Raw genomic sequence first — 24,289 nt, forward strand, 5'->3', positions numbered from 1 at the left:
AGATGCACCTAGAGTGCAACCTTGCATCCTCAGGGTTGCACGATGATGGTGCAATGCCACCTTGCTAGTAAACCGAAATTCTGGGTAACTGGGAGTGCAACCAGATGCTTTTTTGCACGCACAATATGCAGCCTGCAGTGCAAACTGACAATGCATGTACAACTCCACTTCTGTAACCAGGACCTGAATGGAAACATTCTGAACTTTACAAAAGCAGAGGATAAGTCACCAATATAATGCTGGCCCATACAATAAAGCTACATTTCCAAATCCCCCCTCATGATGTAGTCTGACACAGCACTGTTATGGAATAAAATGTTTTTACTTTCTGATGAAAGGAGATCAAGGATGAAGCCATTCAAGTAGTCTTAGGGAGGGAGTTCCAAAGTGTGGGAGAAACAGAAAGTGAATAAATAAATAATATGAAAATAGTTATTTATTAGAGCCAGAAGAAGATCAGCTGCTCTGCCACATCTTGGACCACAAGATCTAGGAACAGGAAAGTGACCTGTGAACCTGATATAGATGTCCATCCCTCAACTAAAGGGTTGCAAGCAAAGGACTCAAAAGTCACCTGTCTGCTTGTAATACTGGAGATAGATTTTTAACATGCATCTATATTGTGAAATTAATGCAGGTTGACACCAGTGTAATTGCCATGGCTCAATGCTGTGAAATTATGAAGTCCTCGTGGACAACAAGTTAAACATGAGTCAACAATGTGATGTGGCAGCAAAAAAAAGCCAATGGGATTTTGGCCTGCATCAATAGGAGCATAGTGTCTAGATCTAGGGAAGTAATGCTCCACATGCTCTATTCCACTTTGGTTAGACCACACCTGGAATATTGTGTCCAATTCTGGGCACCACAATTCAAGAGAGATATTGACAAGTTGGAATGTGTCCAGAGGAGGGTGACTCAAATGATCAAGTGTCTGGAGAACAAGCCCTATGAGGAGCGGCTTAAGGAGCTGGGCATGTTTTGCCTGAAGAAGAGAAGGCTGAGAGGAGATATGATAGCCATGTATAAATATATGAGAGGAAGCCACAGGGAGGAGGGAGCAAGCTGTTTTCTGCTTCCCTGGAAACTAGGACATGGAACAATGGCTTCAAACTACAAGAAAGGAGATTCCATCTGAATATGAGGAAGAACTTCCTGAATGTGAGAGCCGTTCAGCAGTGGAACTCTCTGCCCCGGAGGGTGGTAGAGGCTCCTTCTTTGGAAGCTTTTAAACAGAGGCTGGATGGCCATCTGTTAGGGGTGATTTGAATGCAACATTCCTGCTTTTTGGCAGGGGGTTGGACTGGATGGCCCATTAGGTCTCTTCCAACTCTTTGATTCTACGATTATATAAGAGTTGTCATTTCTTGAGGCGGCAGCACTGTCCTGATCGATAGGCAGGGCAGGGTTAAGAAAAGTATTGTTTTGAAAATGGTGGCTGGAAATGAAACCGCATCACCTCTGTTGCCATTTTGAGATGATCTATGATGGAAATGGGGGTATTTGTGTGGAATCCTGGCAAGGGGTTTTGGTGATGGCATGGTTATAATTTTGAGGCTTTTTGCAGGTTTCCATGTAGGTTTGGAACCCAAATTACCTAAAAAATAATGCTGAACATTTGAAAAAAAACATAGAGGTGTTTGGGATGCTTTGAGGGACAGGTGAGAACTTCAGTGGCCTTACATTTCCCATCTTTGCTCTAGTAACTCCTAGGAAGTATACTTTTTGCAAGTGCTGCTGATGGGAGAAAGACTCCTAAAGGGAATCTGCCTTTGTTGTATCCTTACCCCTTGGGAATAATTTCTCTGTCCTTGGGAGGTTGCATCTCTTTTTTTCTGATGGGCACAGCATGAAGGACATATCTAATCGGCTGCCATAGCTATAGGGAGGGGAGAAATGAGGACATTGGTCAAATTAATATGAAACTTTCCTATATTCACACCTTCCATTTCCTTTCTCACATTCACTTTGTCACTTTGTCTTTGGATACCTTTGCTTCACTGGTTTTAAGTTGCTGAAAGGCTAGACCTTTGAGGATTGAAGGAAAATTTCATTTGGGGATGCAGTGTCCTCATTTCCATCTCCCAGTAGAAACACCTTTGTTGTCTATCAAATCTGGATATTGCCGGTAGATAATAATCCCTAATCCTATTGCTTACTTCCAACAATCCAATTTAAAAAATACAACAAAAATGGCCTTACAACACTAACTGTAAATTGCATAGTTCCTCTCTCATTTGGGTAATTTACTGTCCAAAACCTGAGATACTAATGAATTCCATATTTCTGCAAAGTCATCTTTTGCTATCTTTCTCCTTGTAAATTGAGTTTTGATACTCAATTTTTGAGTTAGAGCAATCCGACACAGCCTAACCAGACAACGTCAGAAAAATAATCCATCTGCATTTACTGGGATCGTGCTACATCGGCTCTGGAAGCTCCAATCAGGATTGAGATCAGAACTTTATGTGTCAGTCCTACCTTTTCCTCATCAAAAATTGATATTATTAATTAAAAATAATATTTGCTTTATCATTTGATTTAACCAGATTAGATTCCTGCCCAAAAATATTTAACCTTAGGGCAAAAGACTTGCATAAATTGCAAAGTACCTATAACCACCCAGTCTCCAGCATTTTGTATGAGATTGCATTATTAATTTTTGTATAATTTAATGGACATTAAAGGCCATTTCTGAACTTTTTTGAAGTTACCACTACTTTGGAAAGAGCAGAAATTGATGTTCCCTATATACTCATGTGTGAGTCTAGAAATTTTAATGAAAAAGACCTCAGCCAACTTATCTGCGGGCCGATGTACACGTTTACTTACCTTAACTCCACCTCAAGTTGTTCTCTCAATTGTATCTCCACCTTTGATTTGATTTCCAAATTAGCTTCACCGCCTTTTGGGTACCAAACGAATCCTCTATAATCGCTTTATACATGCTTGAAATTGGTCCTCTAGTTTTGAGAGAATTATTTTCACATGGAGTTTCCTATGTCGTTAAAGCTCCCAGCTAACGATCTGTGTATATTGTGCGATGCAGTTACTTGAGCAATTTGAAACCAGGGTGGTCTTAACTCTTCTAATTTTTTCCTGTAATTGGTTAGCTGTAAGGGGTTTACCTTTTTGTAAAAAAGCTCTCTATACATATCTTTTACAACACTTGTACTGGCTTCCATCTGGCATATTGCTTCTGCTTGCCATTGTGTTTGAAGTGTGGGTGCTCTAGAAAAGGGCAGAGTAGACATAATGGTGGAGCTAGCAATTTACACACACACATTCACAGATATAATAGATACAGTTAGATGTTGCTGTAGGGGTAGGGTGCATCTACATTGTAGAATAAAGGCAGTTTGACACCACTCTAATTGTCATGGCTCAATACTATGGAATCATGAGAGTTATATCGAAGGCTTACATGGCCGGAATCATTGGGTTGCTGTAAGGTTTTCGGGCTGTATGGCCATGTTTCAGAAGCATTCTCTTCTGATGTTTCACCTGCATCTATGGCAGGCATCCTCAGAGGTTGTGAGAATGTCAGAGGACCTCACAACCTCTGAGGATGCCTGCCGTAGGTTCAGGTGAAAGGTCAGAAGAAAATGCTTTTGGAAAATGGCCATACAGCCTGAAAAACTTACAGCAACACACAAGAGATATAGTTTTACAAGGCCTTTTGCCTTCTCTGCCAGAGTGCTGGTACCTCACCAAACTAAAAATCCCAGGCACCATGACAGTTCAAGTCATGTCAAACTGCATTGATTCTATAGTGTAAATGAACCTGAAGATGACAAAAATATAGGTTTGAACCAGATACTTCCTTTGCAAATTTGATTTCTTATGAAGCTATAGTCTTTACTTATATTAAGTATGAAAATCAAAGAAGCATATGGAGCTTGTTCAAAGTTTCTCTCTAGGTACAGTACATCCAGGTAGTTGTGTTATCTGATCTACTGATTTTAGTTTTGAATGCTGCATCAAGAAAGGGGCAGTGTGCCTCAAAATGCCCAACAGGAGGGTTCATGGGTTCTCAACAAACATCTGGAGGTCTACCATGGTAATCGAATGCTGGATGAGATCCAACCTGGTCTGTTTCAGTTGAGTTCTTATGCTTTCCCTTCTTTCTTTCTTTTACAGGCTGTGCCTTCCTAACATACTGTGAAAGGGAGTCCGCTCTTAAAGCCCAGAGTGCACTGCATGAACAGAAGACACTGCCAGGGGTGAGTCTAGATTGCTCTTTCAACTGACACCATTTCATAATGGTGTCATTTCTGTTCTAATGTTGTCCTATTGCTCCTCAGAAATCTGGTTCACATTGGAAAAATGGAATCCATGTTGCCTTGGTTTAGCTTTGAATGGCTCCCCCTTACCTTCTTTTGCACAAAGTGGAGGAGGACGCATGGGCCAGATCATGCTGGCTATCTTTTGTGAGACCTTCAGAATGGGAATGTCTATCATTGATGGGAAGGGGGTGGGGACAAAGCTCTATCTTTACTGAAATAACTTTACAATGGCAATCTGGGATGTTCAGTTATCAAGAAAATTATCCTGATGGGATTCTGGCTTTTGTAAAGGGTTATATGGGATGGAAAAGTAGGCAATATCTAGCAGGGAAAGATGAACATGAGAGGATGTACAGACAGGTAGTTTGGCTTGAGCAATACAAAGTGAGCCTTCTGTTCTTCTCAATCCAATGTACATCTTTAAACAAACTACTGCTCTTCTATAACTGGGGGAGATATGTAGCCTTTCAGATGCCCTTAGACTGCAGCTCCCAGCTGTCCTAGTCAGTGTTGAGTAATGCTGGGAGTTGGAGTTGAACAACAGTTGGAGAGCTACATGATCTCAACTACTATTCTACAGGCTCATCTGGATCAACAAGATGTCTAAGAAACTGGGGGGGGGGGTCAATATCTGACCATAGCATAACATTCAGTGTCTGGTTGATACAATGTTTCACTTACTACAGATAAAAGTGGACAAAGTAACTAAACAGAAGTTATAGGTCCAGTGGGGCAGTCCACACTGTCGGGTTCAACTCTATCCGATCCTCAATGTAAATCATGGGTGCATAAGTTTCAATGTTTGAGTACACAATCCTATGCATGTTGAAATCTATACTGGTTGACTCCCATTATGTTGAATTGGATGTTCTCCCTGTGAAGTATTGCCATCTGTGCCAAAGACTTCCCTAGAATGTTTTGCAAGTTGTTGAGCCGGAAATAAATATCCTATAGTAATATTTTATTATTAAACCTATATAATAATAGGTTTAATATTTGATTCTGACGTGAAGCAAGTGTTGACCTACATCAACTCAACTGGAAGAACATTAAGAGTCCCAAGATGTGGTGATTAAATAGTCTTCAAAACCGGGAGTGGGCGCAGAACCTGAACATTTAATACCACCTTGCTTAAGTCCTGCCCTATGTGGAGCATTGCTCAAATATCAATCTCTGATCCTTGTAGATTTCTGATATGATTGTTTTAGAGTTTGGAGTTCCAGATTGTTCTTAACCAAGGTAATTTACAATTCTGTGCTTATCAATAAGGCTTCGTTCATCATCACCTAGGGTTACTGAATACAAATGAGTAATTTATCATCCCTTGCTACCAGCATAAACACAATCCTCTGTCTGCATTCACTCGTATGGTCTTTATGCTCTTTCTTTTGTAAGTGACAAAATACCTTCAAACATCTCTTTTGAGAAAATAGTCCTCCTACTTGTTTAGCTGCAGTGATATCAATGATAGAAGTGGTTCCAAGTTTATTGGTCCTGCTAATGGACAACCTTTGCCTTTCTATTTTATTTTTTTCTGCAGTCTCTGCTTCAGCAGTAAGGAACAGCTTTTTAAAAAAGAAGGAAAAAGCCAATGGAAAATGCAATTGGTACTTCAGAGAGATGTTAGATTTTACTGACTGTATTTTATTAGAGATGCGCACACAAAAACTAAAGGAGCATGAGGTGTATTTGTAGTTAGCCTCCTAAATCTATATGAAAATGGTTATCTCTCGACTCCCTGCTGCCAGGGGGCCATATTGCATTGTCTCTACAAGTGTTGGTGCAACAAAATGTCTTCAATGCAATGGTGACAAGAAGGGTACAGTTCCCAAACAAATCATTGTCAGCTTTTGTCTACGATGTTAGTGAGGCCGTGAATTTTCTCTGGACTTTCAAGCAGCTATCCAAGGTCCTGAACTATGTCTCCCAAACAGGTTCAGGGCTTTTGCTATGTCCTTAAGAATTCAGACTAAAACACTGAAGGGATTCATCACCCCTTTATATGGTGGACCATCAGATCCGTGTATTGTACTCCCTAAAGTTTAACTTTCTTATTTCAGCCACTTTGTTTGAAAAGGATTTTGCAGACATTCATGCGTGTGAAGCCAATGATGGCTCTGGATTGGTAGTGCAGGAAATCCTCCCTTAGTTTTAACTGCAGCTGTTTGGTTTTAATGGTTGCTCTGACAGGGTTCCACAACATTGTATGGGAGCTCTCCACTTGCTGAATCCTATTCCTATACTGTGCTTAGCAGATAGATAGCTGTAATTCAAAAGTAGAGCAACTGTGATAGATCTGCCATTAAAACCAAAGTTATAGACTTCACCTTGCAGTTCTGGAACTGTTTTTGCATGTACACAATGCAACACATGCATACTATAGAGAAATTTCAGTGTTTCTTAATGTTATGCTCAGGATATGATTGTGTGGCTCCCTTCTTTATGTGATTTATCTTATTTTAGAGTATGAGAAAACAGTTGTAATGTTGTGATAGAATATTGCAGGAAGGATACATTAAGAGATAAAAGTCATGATTTTGGCTCCCCAGATGTATAAGACTACAATTCTTAGAAATCTTAGCCAATATGGGCAAAGCTCAGCCATACAACATCTTGGGGACCCAGATTTTAGACCTGCTGTTCTAGGATATTAAAAGGGTACAAACTAGAGCATTTACATATTTGGATTGTATTGTATTGTTATCCTTTGACTGAAGACAACAAATTATCTGGTTTTTGCATTGAGTGAGCCAGATCTGACACCCCCAAAGAGAATTCTTCAAAATTCAAAAATTAGGTATATCCAACTTCTCTTGTTGACCTTAGTCTAATCCTAAGAAAATATCTCACACCATGTACCCTCTCCTCAGCAATGCCAAGTCCTGCTGGGGCATATTCCAATCTTTCTGCCTTCTGCAGAAAGTGACAAAAGCAAAGGTGACAAAGGCAAAATCATAGAGAGATGTCCTATCCATGTTATAGATAATGTTTAAGTCAATACAATAGGGGTAAGATGGTAATTTTTTTTCACTATTGAAGTAGCTAGACTAACTAACCTTTCTTCTCATACTACTACTTTCTATTGGAGCCCCAATATCAACCTCCATTACTGAGACCCCTTCTACACTGTCCTTATATCCCAGGATCTGATCCCAGGTTATATAATTTGAACTGGATTATATGAGTCTCCACTGCCATATAATCTGGGATAAGCAGATAACCTGAGATTGGATCCTGGGATCTAAGGACAGTGTAGAAGGGGCATAAGTCTACAGTAATACTCGTGGGCTCTTATTGAGGAGTATGCAAGACATTTTTTATCCTGTGTCTGTGCAAAAAGAATCATGGACATTTTTAGTTACATAGACTGAAAAAGTTCATTTTGAAACTACTGCTCCCATAGTTGCCAAGCAACACCAACATGATGACTGGCCATTATGTGTGAAGTACTTTTTGGAATTGCAGTTGGAAGCAAATAACATTTTCAAGCTTTGATTATTTATCCTGAAAACAAATTATTTATTTATTTACTTACTTTTCTCCCACTTTTCTCCCACAATGGGACTCAAAACGGCAAAATATTACATCGATAAACTACAGATGGGAATTACCCAGCAATCCAGAAACCGTGGGGCTGCCACAGAATTTCTCATCCTTTGCTTAAGGCTGCTGGGATTTGTAGGCCCACCACATCTGGAGAGCTATCTGATCACCATCTGTGATGTTAATGATAGATTTGATTTAAGGGAAACAGTCCTTGTCCTATAGTAACCCTATATCCCATTTTATGCTGTGTGAGAGTGTGAGCATGGCATGCCTGTGAGTGTTTAAAATTTATGGCCAATCCTAACAGTGGTTGATAACATGCCAGAATAATATCAGCCATAGTTCAATGCCATAAAATAGGAAAGCTTTCTTATGTCAAGAGGGTGGGCAAGAAGGAAGCATGCTCTCTTGACATATTTTTTAAGAACTAATAACAATTTCTTGTTCTGACAGCATCTACCTAGCATCACTAATAATAATAGAGAGAAGGCAAAGGTAAAACAGAAATAGTGGATGAGATAGGTAGTGGGACTGTGATGAAGGGAAGGGAAAGGAAAGGAGTAACCTAGCCCTTCCTCGTGGATTCAGAATCTTTCTCTTCAATCCCATTTAGCAATTACAATTTGTGTTCTTGTCCCTTTCTCTACAATCTTCAGCCAAGACACTCCTAAACCAATTTAGATGTAAATATAAATTCTAGGGCTCTATTTGGCTTCTAAGTTCCGGTAAATATGTGAATAAACAAAGGCTTTTTGAGTCATAAGGAGAGGGGGGCAATAAATTTAAAAATGTTACATTTCTTGCTTTTTATGCTCATGTGTGTTTATTTTCTTTATTATTATTATTATTATTTTATATAATGGGGAGTGGAAAATATCTGTATCTTTCGGCAAGCTTCTGTGAATTTTGACTTGCCCTCATCTCATGGAATTAAGTGTTTGGGACACTTCCCTTGAGTCTTAGCTGCCATCATCTGGAAATGTGAAACACATTCAAGTCAACTTGCGCATGGGGCGATTCAGATGTGTGACATGTTTGCTGGCAGTTGTTTATATTTTACATATAATAGAATGGTGGGATGATGAAGTATATTAGTCCTTTAATAATTTATAGAAATGCTTTGATGTTGCAGTAATTACATTAAAGGTCACATATCAAAGGTAATTTGGGTGAGCAGCTGTGATGGTTTCTCAAAAGCAATCAATATTGCTGTCCGTGGTGCTGATATCACCAAGGGGCTTCCCAGATTAAAGGAAGCTTATTACCAGCCAGACGTACACAGGGGAAATCAAGAACAGATTGAGGAGACGCTTTGCTCTCTTCCCCCCACCTACAATTAACACCGTCCCTCCCTTAATCTGTGCTAATCCTTCATACAGAGGGACAACCACTGGCATTTTCAGATAAATTAGGTGAGTGGTCTGTTGGTTGGAGGAGGGAGAATTTCAGAGAGCGAGCAGACGAGTTGAGTCATCTATAGTTGGTTTATCCATGTAGATATTCATGAACACTTTGTGAGAAATTTTGATAAATCTACAGTGATAAAAAAGTGCCATATTAGAAATTCATCCCCATGTTCTTGGAGGGGAAGTCAATGTGATCTAGATGTGACGATATAAGAGACATGGAAGAAATTGTCTTCTGGGACGCATTGATTATTCATTGTCCCTTGTTCATTGCCATCAAGACATCTTTGTCTTATTGTGATCCTATGAGTGAGAGACCTCTAAGTCACCTTCTTAAAAGGAGTCCTGATCAGGGCTTGCAAACACAGGATTGTGGTCTCTTTGTTAATGTGGTCCTCTTCTTTTCCTACTTCTTTCCACTTTGCCAAGCATATTTGACTTTTCTAATGAGTCATGTCTTCCCAGAATATGCCCAGAGTGTGACAGTCTCTATATAATCATCTTGGCTTCTAGGTAGCATTCGAGCTTAGGCTCATTGTTTGGCATGGTATCCAAAGGACCTGTCTCCAGCATCATCTTTCAGATCAGTTGATTCTCTTCATATCAGCTTTTTCCACTCTCCAGCTTGCACAACCATGTACACATTCTTGGATAAAACCCAAACTATGGATGGTTCAAAATTCCAGTTGGTAATATCTGATACTATGCCTCTAGTTGTGCTAGTTTGGTTGAGTATAAAAAAATGTAAATTAGTCTGCTAGCATCTTTGCGTTGAATCTTACTGGGAGAAATAGTTTCTAGTGTGAGCTTTTGTGACTTACAGGTTGGTGAAGTTGACTGGAGTCCATAAAGCCTTAAGTTAAAAGTTCCTTTTCTTTGGGTAGTCTCAAAGGAAGAGCCAGCATGGTGTAATTGTTCAAATGTTTGGACTATGACTCTCTGGAGACCAGGTTCAAATCCCCACTTGGCCATGGAAACCAACTGGGTGACCTTGGGCACGTTGCACTCTCTCAGCCTCAGAAGGAAACAAATTCCTTAGAACAAATCCTTTCAAGAAAACCCATGACAGATTTATGCCTTACCATAAATGAGAGACAACTTGAAGGCACAGAACAGTAACTCAGAGTTACTACTGGATTCCTTTATGTCTTTTATTTTTTGGTATTGCTATTGTTGAATGATTATACTTAGATTTTAAAAGGTAAATCATTCCACATGTAAATTACAACTGAACTCACTTCCTACCTCCTGTTTTTTAAACTCTAAGGTTAATATCAGAGGACAATATTGTGAAATGTAATTAGACTCTCCAGATCAGCTTTTACTTATGATCCAGAGAAACTGATCTCATGCCTAACAAACATGATACTATCTTTCTTTTCTCCACCCAACCTTTTTTCTTTGCTAAGAAGGATCAAGTCGTATGGTAGATGCAAGAGTCTTTGCATTACCTCACCAAAGCACTATTAAGACTCCCGAGGAGAAAGACCAGAAAATAGCAAACTGTTCACTTCAGCATTTTCAGTCCTTTTCAGATGCCAGGATCCATTACAATCCACACCTTGGAGAAAAGGCAAGGGGATGAAAGAAATGCCATCCAAGTATCGTCTTTGATTTATTGGCAAGTTATGAAAATTGGTTTTTTCTTGACTCTGAGGTGGCACATTGCACACTAATCCTATAGATCAAGGGTCCTCAAACTTTGGTTCACTGTCCCGCAGACTGTTGGTAGACTGAACTATAGTTTGAAAAAGACATGAATTAATTCCTGTGCACACTACACATATCTTTTTGTAGTGCAAAAAAACACACAAAAGAACAATATGGTATTTAAAATGAAGCTGAAACATGTCCAGAGGAGTGTGACTAAAATGATCAAAGATCTGGAGAACAAGTCTTCTCTTCTGCAAGGCATGTTTAGCCTGCAGAAGAGAAGGATGAGAGGAGACATGGTGAGGGACATGTATATGTGAGGGGAAGTCATAGGAAGGAGGAAGCAGGCTTCCTTTCTGCTGCCCTGGAAACTAGGACTTTGGACAATGGCTTCAAAGTATAGGAAAGGAAATTCCACCTGAACATTAGGAAGAACTTCCTGTGAGAGCTGTTTAGCAGTGGAACTCTCTGCCCCGGAGTGTGGTGGAGGCTCCTTCTTTGGAGGCTTTTAAACAGAGGCTGGGTGGCCATCTGTCGGGAGTACTTTGAATGTGATTTTCCTGATCCTTGGAAGAATGGGGTTGGACTGGATGGCCCATGATATCTCTTCCAAATTTAGGATTCTGTGATTCTATGAAAAACATTTAAAAAAAAACAAACAAAAAAACCATAAAGGTATTTGGTGAGTCAAGTTAACTAGAATTGTTGTTGCCATTTCAGACTTAGACTGACCCTCAGTATAAAGTTTAAGGTGGGGGGCAGGAACAAGGGAGCCACATCTGGCCCACAGGCTGTAGTTTGGGACCCTGCTATAGACAGTAAGAGAGGCTGGTTTCTCCCAGAAATGAGTATTTCAGGATAGAAAAAGGTAAGGTCCCTATTTCCAAAGCTCAACCAGAAGAGTAATTTTAGTTTCGTTTTCACTTTTGCTACTGTTGTAAAGTGCTTCTCCCCCTGGTTCTTTTGACTATTTCCTTCTTTAAAATTTCAGTTGGTTTTCATCCAGGGCCTGGAGCCAAAAGCAAGCATGTACAAATCCCCAAAGAACTACTTTTAAGGACAACCCTCCCATTAAGAAATACCTTTGATTTTTTTCTTAGTTGTTCAATGAAATGTTTTTTTTCTCTGTAAACCTGCAGGTGTTGACCCCAAATTTGAAACTTCCCAGATTTTTTTTTTATCAGCACTAATTGAAACTCATATTGTTGGTGTTCACATTTATTGGTTTCACTCACGCTGGGTGTTCAAATAAACCTCAGATGGTTCCTATTGTTTGCATTCAGTTGGCACCCTAGCCCAAGTCTTACAAACATCATCCTCTAGATCAGTGGTTCTCAACCTGTGGGTCCCCAGATGTTTTGGCCTTCAACTCCAAGAAATCCTAACAACTGGTAAGTTGCCTGGGATTTCTGGGAGTTGTAGGCCAAAACACCTGGGGACCCACAGGTTGAGAACCACTGCTCTAGATGAACTTCAATCTTGGCCTTCCAGCACAATGTTTTGGGCTTTTGAGAGTCACAAAAACCTATTTTTTTATTTTATTTAGCAAGTTATGTTAATGTTTTTGATGGAGAATGTCATAAATTGTAAAAACCCTATAACCACAAAACTCATATTCTCAGTTTTGCTTACCCATGTCCAGGGGAAAACAGCCAAAGGTTAGGCATAGGAGAATTTGGTTAATTCCTACAGAGCAGTGGTTCTCAACTTGGGGTCCCCAGATGTTTTTGGCCTACAACTCCCAGAAATCCCAGCTAGTTTACCAGCTGTTAGGATTTCTGGGAGTTGTAGGCCAAAAACATCTGGGGACCCCAGGTTGAGAACCACTGCTATAGAGGGTACAACTCTACTAATCTCTTGGCCCTTCAGCTCAACTCCATGGTCATTTAATGGTGTTTTGTCATGTGCTTGATGTCAGGTAATCACAGCTCAGCCAAGACTTGATTTCCTATGGAAATGGGTGTCTTAAAATAATTTTGCATTCTTCATGAGTGTACTTTCTGCCTTTCCTTCACTAGTTTGTTATTTTTTGGGGGGAATTGATGGACCTTCTGTTGGACTTGTTTATATAGTTCAGTGGTTCTCAACCTGTGGGTCCCCAGATATTTTGGCCAGAAATCCTAACAACTGGTAAACTGACTGGGATTTTTGGGAGTTGTAGGCCAGAACACTTGGAGACCCAGAGGTTGAGAACCACTGATATAGCTGTTGATATTGGAGTGGCAAAACCCAAATGATGTTTGATCTCATTTCATTATAGAATCATAGTTGGAAGAAGCCGCAGGACCATTCAGTCCAACCACCACTCTTTCAGAACATAATGAGTTTAAGTAACCGGGCATTTCCTACATTATTCAATGGTGGGAATAGGAGTAATGTACTAATTCTAATGGTGGAGCTAGGTTTCCATGAAGCCCTTTGTTTATGAAAAAGCTAAAAGGGTGATGAAAGTGAGATTTATGTGCCCAACCTCCATGCCAAAGCCTTTGATAGAGCCATACGTTTGGATTTTGCTGATTGTGTCACCTCAAGCTTAGGCAAATGCTTACATCTGGCTTCTCTCTCCCTCTCTTTTTTCCAGAAGCCATGCCCTCCTAATGTCAGTTGTAGTTGGGTCAGCAGCAGCAGATGAGTAAAAGGCTCGACGAATGTGCTGAACGCACACAAACCATTTGCTATGCCCTTAAGACTCCTTTTTGAAGAAAAACAGATCTAATTGTTCCCCGGGGGGTGGAAACTTGCCTTGTTTCTAAAGTTAATTTTTAAAAATAATAAAAAAGAGATGAAAGGGGAATGGGGAATGGGCAGGGAGGGGGCAGATTTAGGAGCCAAAGTAGAAGCCTGGGGAGATCTTGTTTTCCCACTCTGCAAACTCTCTGGACACTGGCACCATGGTTCAGGGGATCCCATAATTCTGCCAACACAACGGTAGGACAAAAGTGTCAGGCGGGGAGGGGGCAAGGAGAGGAAGCGCTTTCCCATTACAAGAATCTCGCATTGTGTGTGTGTCTTTTTAGTTAGTTTGACAGTATTTCAAGGCTTGCCAGCTGAGATGAAACACCTGAGTCCTATCTCTTTTGTAAACATTAAAAGTTCCATTTCACTAGGTAAAGATTGGCTGCTCCCATCCCCATGCCAACATCTTCTGGAATGCAAAGAGAATTCACTCTCGGTGTTCCAGTCGAAAGAGCTTTGGAGTGAGGAGTTGACGCTGCTAAGTGTCCAGCTTTCGGGGCAAAGGTGTGTGCGGGCATGCATACATACTCTTCTCCTGCAGCGGGAAGCCGTGGAAGAGATCCTTTCAGAATAATCAGCTTCTTCTTTTGAGCCTCATTTTATCTCAGGCTTTCCCATCAACAGGGAATGACAACTTCCGCAGTAAGAATGCACATCTTCAGCAATATGATCTCTGTGTTTGGTAGTTTTCTCCATTGTGTGAGCAAACAAATATTCCTGCGTAGTTTTTTTTTTTCCCTTTGCTCATTTCAAAATGTTTTGCTATATTATTTTTGTATAGAAAGTAAGTACAGGAGAGTCTCATTTGTCCAACTTAAACGAGCCAACAGAACATTGGATATGTGAAAATGTTGGATAATAAGGAGGGATTAAGGAAAACACATTAAACATCAAATTACATTATTATTTTATCAATTAAGCACCAAAATATCATGTTTCACAACAAATCAAGAGAAAAACCAGTTCAATACACAGTAACATTATGTAGTAATTACTATATTTATGAATTTAGCACCAAAATAGACAAGGGTTCTTTCTTTCTCCCACTCTGGACATTATTCCGGGTGGGAGGCAGATTGTGTTGGATAATACAGAACATTGGATGAGTGAAGGTTGGATAAGCGAGACTCTGTTGTACCAATTTTGTGTCACATGTGTCTCTGCAAATAGTGCTTTCACCTGTTTTGGGGACACATCTCAGAATTACCATATGGCCCCGTATTTGCAAGAGATACAACCCAAGATACCTCCATGGATCCCTGAAACTGCTGATCATTGTTGTTGTTCATTCGTTCAGCCTTCTCTAGGCTTTCCTGTCTCTTCATGATGTGGCCAAAGTACTTCAACTAGAGACAAAGTTGAAGTACTTTGGCCACATCATGAAGAGACAGCAAAGCCTAGAGAAGGGAATGATGCTGGGGAAAGTGGAAGGCAAAAGGAAGAGGGGGCGACCAAGGGCAAGATGGATGGATGGCATCCTTGAAGTGACTGGACTGACCTTGAAGGAGCAGGGAGCTCTGGCGTGGGCTGGTCCATGGTAGCAAAGCCTTTATTCTGGCTAAACTTGGGCCAGAAACACATCATAGAATTGCATTGGAGAACCTATACAGACCCACAGATTCTTCTGGGGTGGCATTTTTTCAAGTATGGATATGTGAAAAATGGATATCCAGTCTGAAAAAGTGGGTCATAATGTATTAAGTTCTCTCACAAAATCCAACAATTCATTTTTTCCCATGCAACATTAGTGATCCCCCTTGCACCCTCTGCAAAGGTTAGCTTTAAGCCCATTTTTCAATCTGTTTTGCTGTTCATTGACATCCCATTTTCCATTGTTGAGAGTAAAGTAACTGCTTTGGAAGATGGCGATTGGGCATTCGGACAACGGGGCCAGTCCAGCAAAAGTGATGATGGAGGAGTGTTGTTTCAATGATGTTGGTCTTATAATGTCCACATTCTTGCAAAGGAACAAAAGATCCAGATTGGATTCTCCTCCATTTCTTCCAATATGTTGCTAAAATCTCCATGAAATCTGTGCATGCTTTAACATATGCTTTCAATATTAGGAAACCACACCTCCCATCAAGAATTCCTGCTTTATTCTTACATAGTGGTAGAAATGAGTAATCTCCTCTTTGCCTGTCTCGCTGTGTGTATCTCACTGAATGCTAAAAAGGGCTCTGTTTCCCATCCAAAGAGTGCAGAGTTATGCACCTGGGGAGGTATGCACAGCTGTGCACGTGTGCACCTGGGAAAATGTGCAGGACCAACATTGCTTATATATTTTGGGACTGCTAGATAGACTATGTCAGCAGGCTGAGCTCAGTTGACTAGATCGTATTCAAATGAACAAATCGTATTCACTACACACCAAAAATTGGGTCAATGTATTCGTGGATGCGTTGAATCAAATTTCTCTGTGTATTTTCTTGGCAGTTGTATCCAGGACACACATACGATATTAATGCTGAAATTCATGTGCATGTCAGAAAAGGATTTCTGAGTCACCTCTCTACTCAGTGAGTGTTTGAGGCGATTTACACTAAACCCATAAACACAATAAAATGCAACAAGCTTTGCTATAATTTGAACTGTCTGCTTGCTCTGCTTTGCAAATCAACATGTTGGATCACAGAGTTATTTCGGGGATGTTGTTTACCCAATGAGGTCAAAAACATGTAATCTGTAAATTGATCCAGTGCCTAACATAAAGCAGTTTTAAAGAATGCACATTTTTAAAAGTCTGTCTGAATAAACATATTTTAGCCTGATGACAGAAGGAGACTAAACAGGGGTGATTTCCAAAGTCCAGGATCAGGGCCATTCTAGATAGAATCATAGAATCATAGAATCAAAGAGTTGGAAGAGACCTCATGGGCCATCCAGTCCAACCCCATTCTGCCAAGAAGCAGGAATGTTGCATTCAAAGCACCCCTGACAAATGGCCATCCAGCCTCTGTTTAAAAGCTTCCAAAGAAGGAGCCTCCATCACACTCCGGGGCAGAGAGTTCCACTGCTGAACGGCTCTCACAGTCAGGAAGTTCTTCCTCATGTTCAGATGGAATCTCCTTTCTTGTAGTTTGAAGCCATTGTTCCATTGTGTCCTAGTCTCCAAGGAAGCAGAAAACAAGCTTGCTCCCTCCTCCCTGTGGCTTCCTCTCACATATTTATACATGGCTATCATATCTCCTCTCAGCCTTCTCTTCTTCAGGCTAAACAAGCCCAGCTCCTTAAGCCGCTCCTCATAGGGCTTGTTCTCCAGACCCTTGATCATTGTAGTCGCCCTCCTCTGGACACATTCCAGCTTGTCAATATCTCTCTTGAATTGTGGTGCCCAGAATTGGACACAATATTCCAGGTGTGGCCTAACCAAAGCGGAATAGAGGAGTAGCATGACTTCCCTAGATCTAGCCACTCTGCTCCTATTGATGCAGGCCAAAATCCCATTGGCTTTTTTTGCTGCCACATCACATTGTTGCCTCATGTTTAACTTGTTGTCCACGAGGACTTCAAGATCTTTTTCACACGTACTGCTCTCGAGCCAGGTGTCCCCCATTTTGTATCTTTGCATCTCGTTTTTCCTGCCAAAGTGGAGTATCTTGCATTTGTCACTGTTGAACTTCCTATATCCCAGTATCCATTCCCAGGTTTTCTGTTTATCCCACATTATCTGGATATAATCCAGTTTAAAGCAGAAAACCTGGGATATGATCCTGGGATATAGGGCCTATCTAGAAGTGCCCTCCATCACCAAGCTTGGAGTGACTTATACAGGGACATACAATCTGCCCAATAGTTTGGACATGAACTGTATAAGGCTTTGGGCATCATAACTAGCCATTTGAAGTATGCCCATAAACAAACTGTTTGCCAGTGGAACTGTTACAGCAAGAAAGTTGTAGATTTACACTTTCAACTCTGCACCTGTAATCAGAAGCTGAGGGCCTGGCTCACAGCGTTGGAGTAAGTATAACATACCCTATATACACATGTATATGTCTAGAAATCTTAGGGGAAACAAACCAAAAACCTGGGTTGATTTATATATGGCTCATTGTGAGTACTGTATCTTGACTCTTATTACAAAAAAGAGTTTATGTCCTTATCACACTGAGGCTTTAATGGGGGGAGCCTCGTTCTTCTTTTAAACAGAGGCTGGATGGCCATCTGTCAGGGGTGATTTGAATGCAATATTCCTGCTTCTTCGCAGGGGGTTGGACTGGATGGCCCATGAGGTCTCTTCCAACTCTTTGATTCTATGATTCCATGATTCTGGCACTTGCAAAATTCTAGGAAATGGCTTTTGGGAAGATTAGGATCTCACTGAGTATTCAAAAGCTCCTATCCTAAACTACATTTCCCAGAATTCTGCAGGTGCCAGAAGAACAGGGCTGCCCATGTTAAAGTCCCAATGTGATAACATGGTAAGTCTGTCCTGAAAGAAACTAAAAGAAACAAACAGAGCCATCTACTCTCTCTGCTGTGGTGCTACACCTGGCCTTCTCTAATTCCTGAGTAGGGAAACTGTGGTGGTGTCTGCCTGGAATAGTAGATCCTCAGAGATGGCATTGGTGCATTCCCCTCTTCATAGTTACCCTTGACATGGATTATATAAAAAATATGTGCCTCGGTCATATCAAAATCCGTAATTTTGCCCCCCCAAACCTTCCCTTGACTCATACGTGATGTTGACTTATACATGAGTGTATACAGTAGATGCTTTGAAGCCTTGTCTAGGCACCTAATTAAATACAGCTTGCCCATTTAATCCCACACCTACTTAGAAGAAAGCCCTGTAGAGACTGAATTTCTGCTGTCCTGGTGTTTTCAGAGAAATAGGCCTATCATATTGTCTTTTCCCCTCTGGTCTTCACAAAGTGTCATGTCATGCTTGCAATGTTATATTGCATGGTGCCCGTTCCTCCATCCCACATGATTTGTCATGCATGGTCACTTACATTGTTGGTTGGCTCTCCTTATTGAAATTTACCTCCTTTAAAGGCTTACTTATTTTTGTTCAATGCAGTGTATTTCTTTAGGAAAAGTTAGACCTTATTTTAGGATGTTGGCTTGCAATTTGGGAGACTTCGGTTCTAGTCGTGATGCAGAAAGACAGGTTGTAAATGTGACTCATAAATAATGCCAATAAATAGAGCCATTAATACCAGACCCCAGTAAGGTTGAAAAGAGTGTTTGAGATTTGTAATGGAAATGGATGATAAAAGTCACACTGTTGTGTCTCTTCAGATAGTCTCTCTAAGTAAGCTGTTTATTCAATTCAGTTTTCTAATGGGAACTTATATCTATATTATCTATGTCAAAATGTACCCCTAGTTGCAGTGGAACAGGATATGACTGTTGTGTTGCTATGTAATTTGTGGGAAAAGCCTAAATACCCTAAAGCAGACTTAGGAAAACTTCACCCCTCCAGGTGCTTTGGACTTCAACTCCCACAAATCCCAGCCAATTTACTGGCCATTAGAAATTGTGGGAGTTGAAGTCCAAAACACTTGGTGGGTTGGCATGTGCTCATGCCTACTCTAAAGGCACCAGATCCTATCTGATTTTGCAAACTTAACACATATTTCTAAGGTGGGAGACCACAAAGGAATACTGGGTCCTGATTTCAGAGGAAGAAAGTGGCTAAACCATCTCTAAGTATTTCTTGCCTTTGACAATCCTATGAAAAATCCATGCAGTCACAATCAGTTGAGAAGAACATACAATAAATCCATGGCCAGTTATGACCACACATACTCTGTAGAACCCATTGCAGTGCCACATTGGTGTCCACATAGTCTAGATGGGTCCAAACTGCATTGGCTCCCTGGATTGTCACCATATTTCCACCAGTCATGAACTCTGAGCAAGTTCATGGCTGCCCCATTCTGGTATTAGCAAAAGCACTGACAAGACCAGGAAGAAGTGGGGAGGGATCTCCATCCTCTTTTCCCTGGTGATTCTGGTGAGTGTAGGAAAGGGCGACAGCAGCGGTGTCCCATCTGGACAGCAAACTAATCCAAATCAGGCCTGATCTAGCTCTGAAGCTGCTGCATGCTGCAGTTTCCAGTAAACTCCGCAGTATACCCCAACTTCGTTTAAAGATTGGCAAAGTCAATCTAACTGAGGAAAACCCATGATGCTCACTAGAAGTACCTGAATATCATGAAGATAGCAAGGAGTTGATTTGGGGTGAATCTGAATTTTCTTGTTCATGTAGACTTTCCCCAAGATCCATGCAAGGAAACATCACAACAAATTAGGAAGAACTTCCTGACTGTGAGAGCCATTCGGCAGTGGAACTCTCTGCCCTGGAGTGTGGTGGAGGCTCCTTCTTTGGAAGCTTTTAAGCAGAGGCTGGATGGCCATCTGTCAGGGGTGATTTGAATGCAATATTCCTGCTTCTTGGCAGAATGGGGTTGGACTGGATGGCCCATGAGGTCTCTTCCAACTCTTTGATTCTATTATTCTATGAAATGACAAAACTTTTCAGAAAACCCACAGCTCAAAGATCAATTGGATCGGTTTGAGCCTCATGACTAATATGTACAGCTTGCACTGCTTCTAAACTCTGAGTGTAGTATTGCAATGTTTTTCGACTTTTATTTTAACTGGGGAGGCAGGTTAAGAGTTCCCAGAGGTCCTGGCACTTTGATTGCAAATTAAAAAATCTGATTACAAAGGTTAGCATCTCTCTATCGCCTTCTGTCTCTCTTGACACCTTTTTTTTTTTTTCATTTGGTTCTCAGCGGACAATTTCCACGGTGTTCAAGAAAAGCCTGTCATTGGGTCTTCATTTGCTTTATGTGTTATTCAATGACAACTTTTCTCTTCTTGACGGGTCTGGCAGAGGCGGATCAATCTAATTTTATGTACAACTGTAAAGATGAATGATAAGTAGAAAGGAACCCGGCAAGTACAAGCTGAATAAATTATAAAGGGCAATTCATGACAGGGACAGGGGTCCCGAGAGACAATGATATGATAACAGAAGCCGAAGAGGAATTTATGATGGCGTTAGTTAGTGTCTACTGAAGCTCTTAATTCTACAGGATAGCATTTACAACTTTTTTTGCGATTTGGACAATCAAAGTACTACATTTTAAAGAGCTGACACGTATTCAGTACTTCATCTCTTCTGTATTATTTGAGGTTTCCTCGATTCTTCAGCAGAACCCTCTGATTCTGGAAATTAATAAACATTCATTAAAGCCAAACTTTGTATAGCTACCTGTAATCCTTCTAGTGGGTATGATGCCTGCAGATGGGCTCTAGAGTCATCACCAGCATCCTATAATATTACATGTTGTGTGTCTTCAAATCATTTCTGACTGGTGACTGCAATAAGAAGTATATTTCACAGTGTTTTTTTTTTCTTCAGAAAACATTTGCCAAAACCTTTCTCTGAGACTGAGAGGGTGTGATGTGCCTGAGGTGACCCACTGGGTTTCATGGCTGAGTTTGGATCGAAACCCTAGTCTCCAAAGACATAGCCCAAGGATAAAACTATTATATCACCACCCAGTGACATTAGAAATTAAGGATTTGCACTTGGCTTTAGTTTGGCAGTTCAAGGCTGGGAACCAACTTAGTGGCTGGAAACAGACCAGGGAAGTGAATTCTTATTTTAAGCAAGTTGCTTAACGGGTTCTTACTCCTGATTTGGGTCTGAGTTATTCACAGACAAGAGAAAGGGCCCACAGTTGTTCATTCATTTAGTCATCTCCGACTCTTCGTGACCTCATGGACCAGCCCACACCAGAGCTCCCTGTCAGCCGTCACCACCCCCAGCTCCTTCAAGGTCAGTCCAGTCACTTCAAGGATGCCATCCATCCATCTTGCCCTTGTCGGCCCCTCTTCCTTTTGCCTTCCACTTTCCCCAGCATAATTGTCTTCTCTAGGCTTTGCTGTCTCCTCATGATCTGGCCAAAGTACTTCAACTTTGTCTCTAGTATCCTTCCCTCCAGTGAGCAGCCAGGCTTTATTTCCTGGAGGATGGACTGGTTGGATCTTCTCGCTGTCCAAGGCACTCTCAGAACTTTCCTTCAGCACCACAGTTCAAAAGCATCGATCTTCCTTTGCTCAGCCTTCCCTAAGGTCCAGCTCTCACATCCGTAGGTGACTACAGGGAAGACCATGGCTTTGACTAGGCGGATCTTTGTTGCCAGTCTGATGTCTCTACTCTTTACTATTTTATCAAGACTGGACATTGCTCTCCTCCCAAGAAGTAAGCATCTTCTAATTTCCTGGCCACAGTCTGCATCTGCAATAATCTTTGCGCCTAGAAATACAAAGTCTGTCACGGCCTCCACATTTTCTCCCTCTATTTTCCAGTTGTCAATCATTCTTGTTGCCATAATCTTGGTTTTTTTGATGTTTAGCTGCAACCCGGCTTTTGCGCTTTCTTCCTTCACCTTGATTAGAAGGCTCCTCAGCTCCTCCTCGCTTTCGGCCATCAGAGTGGTGTCTTCCGCATATCTGAGGTTGTTAATGTTTCTTAAGGGCCCATATACAAGGAGGCTATTGTTCCAGCAAAGTCCCACTTACACTGGCAGATCATTTTCAGACCTTCCTTTAGGTTAATGAGTAAAACTATTCAATCCATAAGATTTACCGAGGTACTGAGTCACGATTCAACAAATCTGTTGTAGTTGCGACTAACCAAAATAGCGGAGGCTAGTTCATGTACACACAGAGAAATATACACACCCCAAAAAACTACTGTGGTTCCTTTTCTGTTGAACAATGGGGTGGAAGGGGTGTGCCTTAGTTGGACTCAAATCTCAAGAGTCATCAAAAGCAGTGCTTATAAAAACCATTACAAACCCTAACCATTACAAAACAGAGCTAGGGATACCCTCCTTCCTTTTTTTTTTCTTTCTCCTAAATACAGAGTTTGAAGAAATGAATTTCCAATTAGATATTGAATGGTATGACCTGAGAAAATGTGAGGGAATGTTTCATGTATCACAAGGGTTCACAACTTGTGACATTGCCAGGGGATATCTCACATTCCTGCTCTGACATCTTCTCGGCTCTGCTCTAACACTGAGTCCTATCACAGTCCTTTGCTGTTAGCATCTCAGTCCCTATTCTTTGCTTTCCTGGGTGACTTTGTGGTACTATTCCACTGGACCTGATGGAGGTCCTCAAAACACCCTTTCCTCTTGGCTGTGGAAGCTGTCAGCTCCTTGGTGATATCAGGTTGTCCGGATTAGTTTCTGTAAGTGCAAGGATGAACACAAGCTGGAACCAATTTGTCAAAGAAGAAATGTGCATTTCATGATTTCTCTTTAATGGAAAACTTCTGGCTTTTGAATCTCCCTCCAACCATTGCCATGATGCCTAGAAGGCTTTTAAAATATGGGAGATGAGAAAATCTTTGGGAAATTATAGTTTGGGCTATGTGGTGGTTGTGGAGGAGCATGCTTGGTACAATATCTGGCTTTCCCTCTGGCTTTGCATGCATTTATTTATCTCTGTATTTCAAGTAAGCATTAGAGCTGTAAGTTTTGCAGATGCAAGGAATCATTCTGTGGTGGCCTATGGGCTATCCAATCCTTTCCTGTTTCCCCCACAGTAGGAAAAAAAACCCTTCTATTTGCCTCATCACACTAGAGAAAAAATCCACTTAAAATCCGGTTTCTGCCTCCTGCAGAATTCTGGGGGTTGTAGTTCACGGAGGAGTCTTTAACAGCCTCACTAAACTACAAACCCCAGCATTCTGCAGGAGGCAGAAACCAGATTTTAAGTGGATTTTCTTTCTCCAGTGTGGTAACATTTCAAGACTATATGCATGAGTCAATAGAGGGTGACTAGTCTTAGAAACCTCCCACCTCCCCCCCAATGATATGGAAAATCTCTCTCAGATGGTCTGGTAATTCCTGCCCCACCACCAACAGAACAAAACAAACAAACAGAAAAAATACAAAATTTGCGAGTTTGGTAGTTGATTAAATGTTCTTTGACCAGTATCTGGCCACTTGGAGTGCTTCTGGTGTTGCCGGAAGAAGGTCCTCCACTGTGCATGTGGCAGGGCTCAGGGAGCATTGCAGCAGGTGGTCTGTAGTTTGCTCCTCTCCACACTCGCATGTCGTGGATTCCACTTTGTGGCCCCCCCCTTTTTGAGGTTGGCTCTGCATCTCGTGGTGCCAGAACGTAGTCTGTTCAGCGCCTTCCAAGTCGCCCAGTCTTCTGTGTGCCCAGGAGAGAGTCTCTCCTTTGGTATCAGCCATTGGTTGAGGTTCTGGGTTTGAGCCTGCCACTTTTGGACTCTTGCTTGCTGAGGTGTTCCAGCGAGTGTCTCTGTAGATCTTAGAAAACTATTTCTAGATTTAAGTCATTGACGTGCTGGCTGATACCCAAACAGGGGATGAGCTGGAGATGTCTCTGCCTTGGTCCTTTCACTATTGGCTGCTACTTCCCAGCAGATGTCAGGGGGTGCAATACTGGCTAAGCAGTGTAATTTCTCCAGTGATGTAGGGCGCAGACACACGATGATAATGCGGCATGTCTCATTAAGAGCCACATCTACTGTTTTAGAGTGGTGAGATGTGTTCCACACTGGGCATACGTACTCAGTAGCAGAGAAGCATAGCACGAGGGCAGATGTCTTCACTGTGTCTGGTTGTGATCCCCAGGTTGTGCCAGTCAGCTTTCGAA

General features: G+C 41.3%; 1 protein-coding gene across 9 annotated transcripts in view; it reads left to right on the plus strand.

Moving 5' to 3' along the window:
• The window catches only part of CELF4 (CUGBP Elav-like family member 4), a 1,028,038-nt gene that overhangs the window by 159,781 nt on the left and 843,968 nt on the right, over window positions 1-24,289 (plus strand). For all 9 annotated transcript variants that reach the window (XR_009630571.2, XM_060761189.2, XM_060761193.2 and 6 more), the window contains exon 2: window positions 4,141-4,223. Coding sequence is in view for 8 of the 9 variants with exons in the window: in XM_060761189.2 (XP_060617172.1) it covers window positions 4,141-4,223 (83 nt within the window). In the remaining variant the exon portion in view is untranslated. The remainder of the gene's footprint in view (window positions 1-4,140; window positions 4,224-24,289) is intronic.

The sequence above is a fragment of the Anolis sagrei genome, chromosome 2 (genome assembly GCF_037176765.1).
Source record: "Anolis sagrei isolate rAnoSag1 chromosome 2, rAnoSag1.mat, whole genome shotgun sequence".
NCBI classification, from domain to species: domain Eukaryota; kingdom Metazoa; phylum Chordata; class Lepidosauria; order Squamata; family Dactyloidae; genus Anolis; species Anolis sagrei.